Source organism: Anopheles merus, chromosome 2R (genome assembly GCF_017562075.2).
Source record: "Anopheles merus strain MAF chromosome 2R, AmerM5.1, whole genome shotgun sequence".
NCBI lineage: Eukaryota > Metazoa > Arthropoda > Insecta > Diptera > Culicidae > Anopheles > Anopheles merus.
The window spans coordinates 57882253-57886223 of record NC_054082.1 but is presented as its reverse complement, the minus strand read 5'-3'; the positions used below and the strand labels follow the sequence as shown (position 1 = coordinate 57886223).

At 37.1% G+C, this 3971-nt stretch overlaps 1 protein-coding gene across 1 annotated transcript; it reads left to right on the top strand.

Moving 5' to 3' along the window:
• The first annotated feature begins 700 nt into the window (after nucleotides 1–700).
• LOC121603364 (mitochondrial import inner membrane translocase subunit Tim17-A-like) lies at nucleotides 701–1799 on the top strand. Its single transcript, XM_041932021.1, is given in 4 exon segments — nucleotides 701–812; nucleotides 1072–1236; nucleotides 1306–1366; nucleotides 1369–1799. Coding segments are annotated over 3 exon segments (540 nt in total). The 5' UTR covers nucleotides 701–812; nucleotides 1072–1092; the 3' UTR covers nucleotides 1704–1799.
• Nucleotides 1800–3971: the final 2172 nt, after the last annotated feature.

The window sequence follows — 3971 nt, the reverse complement described above, 5'->3', positions numbered from 1 at the left end:
CACAAAAAACTAGATTTGAACACATTTTAACCTATTTTTGTGTGTTTTCAAACATAAAACAAGTTGGTTGACTGAGTCAAATGAGCTACTTTGATCTACACAGAGTGAAATTTTGAGCTATTTTTCGTCGCGCGCGACGTTATCGCTGTATGTCTAATTAACCTTTAAGTTGGCAACCGGATACCCGGGTATTTTTTTCAACTTCGAACTGCAATAACTTTTGATTCATTGCTTTTATTGACCTGAAATTTTCCGTAGCCTCCCAACTTTTAATTTATGATTTTTTGGTGCATAAGTTGTAATTTTAAACAGCCTGTAAGTATTTTATTTTGATTTTTTTAACTTTACCACGTAAGTTGGCAACCAGCATACCCGGGTATTCCATACATTTTGTATGGAGAATTACGTTTCTCTTCTTCCTCTTTTCGTATAGTGCTTAGTTTCGAGTCAAATTCAAGCGATTCCAAATTTCAATTTGAACGTTATTTTTATAATAAAATGAAAACACTTAATGAATAAATGAAATAGAAGAGAATATCAGTTCGGCATTACTTGCTTACAGCATTAAAATATAGAAAGTATTGTTTACCTATGAAAATCGTTAATTTTTTGCATCAAAACGTGTGGAATACCCGGGTATGCCGGTTGCCAACTTACGTGTGTAAATTTGGTTGCCAACTCTACGGTTAAACGGTAAGAAAAGGTAAATCAACTGTCAATTGTCAAGCAGCCAATGTGACTTTTCTGATGTAAGCGAAAGAACGACCGAACGAACAAGCAAAGCAGGGAAAACAAAAGGACTTCATCAAAACGTGAGTAAATTAACCAGACTAATTTATCTACATTTCTTCTAATTGGATATGAGTATAATTGTGCTGCCTTAAGTAGCTTCCCGGAAATTATGTAGTTCGTAGAAACTTTAAGAGTTTAACTGTGTATTAGGCAGATACATTACATGAGGTGCCGATTTGCGTAATAGATTCAAGGGTGTTATATACGTTCACGTACGATGAATGTTCAACTAAATGAGAATACTTCTTGTTTTGTCTTTTGTACATAATAATTAATTAGGAACACGCTTCATCAACAACCATGGAAGAGTATGCCCGTGAACCATGTCCCTACCGTATAGTCGACGATTGTGGTGGAGCATTTGCTATGGGTTGTATTGGAGGTGGTGTGTTTCAAGCTATTAAAGGATTCCGAAACGCTCCATCAGGATTTAACCGGCGTTTGGTGAGAATATATAAGAAAACCACGTAAGGCTAAGCTACTTCTTTATTTAGACTTTCGGTGTATTTTCAGCTGGGAAGCTTAACAGCAATAAAAAGCCGGTCTCCTATTATAGCCGGAAATTTTGCTGTATGGGCGGAATGTTCAGCACAATCGATTGTACACTGGTCCATTTTCGGAAGAAGGAAGACCCGTGGAACTCCATTATTAGTGGTGCTGCCACGGGAGGAATTTTGGCAGCCAGAAACGGCGTTCCTGCTATGATCGGTAGTGCGGTGATAGGTGGCGTGTTGTTAGCTTTGATTGAAGGTGTAGGTATCATGTTTACGCGTATATCTGCTGAACAGTTTCGCAACCCTATTCCTCCGAGTGATGATCCATCGGTGCTAGGAGATCCAAATCAACAGCAGATGTCTTCAGCTGCACCTGCTACATTTGCGTTTGGTCAGTCTGGACAGAACTATCAATAATGAAAGTGCGAAGGATTGTGTGAAATCAACAGAAGGCTCTTCGTTTTATTTTTCATAGAATTAAAGCAGATCATGAAGTCGATTTGGTATTACGGAGTAAGTGTACATTTAACCATTATTTTAGGGGTTTGGTTAAAAAGCTTCTGATGTTCCACTAGTTTCAAGACAAAAGTTTATCCGTCAATCACTTGGAAGCGATTGAAATTAGGCTGCTACCAAGAGCGATTGATAGATATGACAAAAGAAAATACTGCATCAACCGTAACGTGCATAGGATAACATCCATGTACGAGTTGTGTTTGTTCGACACTACAGATCTAAGAATTATTTCTATTTTGAAATTAATTAGCTTTTTAGCGATGGCTTTATTCGATGCTACAAAGTGAAATGGAGAATTATTCGGGTTACACTGGTCCATGGATACGGCTTGTGCTACGGAAAGAAATGTTTATGTTCACGTAAACACAAATTGACAAGTTATGAACATCTGGTGTAAATAGAATACCTCTACTAGAATAAAAAGAATACAAATACTGAACAATATTGACGTATAAAACATTTTTTGTTTATTAGAGCATGTTGTCAATTAGAGAAAACCTCAAGTACCGTTCTCCTACATTCTGCAGGTTTTATTCCTAACAGCTAATTTCTAAAGCTAAATAGCCAAGCTAATTGGGCAGTCCCGTGGTACAGTCGTCAACTCGAACGACTCAATAGCCCGTCATGGGTTCAAGCCTAGAATGGATCGTCCCACCCTTGCAAGGATTTTACTATCCGGCTGCGTGCCCGCTGCGCAAAGCGATAGAAAACTTCTCAACCTCTCGCTCAATATAGCTAGAGAACAGGAACTAATAATGATAGAGCTAGGTGAAAGGATGGGGAAGAGGGGAAGGAGGGGAGAAAGAGAACGTGGGTGTGAACTATTTTTCGGCCACTATCATTTTTGCGCCATCACGGTCGTGTACCGGAGCTTTTTTGTCAGAAAAAGATAAACACATACCGCGCGCTCTCTCGAACGACCGTAAACGCTTCAATCGATCAAGAGCTTCGGTCGGTTCTTCGGACGTTTCTGCTCTCTTTCTCGATCGGTTTTGGCGGAAAGCGAGCTAGAACCCGAGCTCAAAAACTGCTCGATTTTGCTGTGCGGGTGGTAATGAATAAAGTCTCGAAAGCCTGTATAGGCCGGCATGTCCGCGTTAGGACGTTACGCCAAATAGAAGTGTAAAAGTAAGGCTCAGCCCTCTACGTTACGCGTAACGCCAGTTTACCACAAACCCAAGCAGTATTTTTTTGAACGCTTGTTTTAACCGTCGTAGATGAGCAAATTGATGGATAATAATGTCTAATAATCGAAACTTTATGAATGTTCAGCAATCATAAGGTTTAGATTCATTGATAATTCATTAAAATAAAAAAAATTATATGACTATTGCCTTACTATATTTGATATTCATAAATGTTATTTAATTTAATAGTTACTTTTAAAACGATTACAATATTAAGATGCTTATACATTTCTAAGCCCACTGTTGGTGTAAAACTATGATTTTAAAATTATAATCAATGTGCAATTTTATTTATTAACCCAATTCGTCGCCCTTATAAAAGTGCCTTTAAACTAAATGTAATTATGATTTAAATTGGCCAGAAACGTAGATTTCATAGACAATAAATACATGTCATATATTTAACCTAATTAAATATATTTTACACATTGTTTTATTTTCTACTTTTGGAAATGATACTCCAATTTAAAGCTTCAAGAGTTTTTTTGAACTTTTATTGACTATTTTTCATAAACTATGTATAGTACTTGTATTTCAGAATTAAATTTCCTTGATATTGGTTAATCTTAAAACATAAAACTATTATTTTCATCGTAGTTTTAAATATTTTTTATTTGAAAAATAGACTATGGTCGGTCGCATGGATGACAAAACTATAATAAAAATGTTGCTTGGGAATGTTTCAAGGCATGTAACGCTTCTCCTATGTAACGTAGAGGGCTGAGCCTTACTTTTTCCCTTTGGCGTAAACTAAATTTCAGCCATACAACCCTATAATCTTTTGACAGGAAATTTACGCTCTCCCATACAAATCAAGTGTAAACTTTTTGAGTTTACGCTTCGTGTGACGTCCGTATTAGACGGAGGAAAATACTGTCATTCGATTTTGGAATCTACCCTTCAAACAGGGTTTGACAGAGAGATGCCAGTCGGAAAATCGGAATTCGACATGCACAATTCCGATTTGCTCGAGAGTTGATTT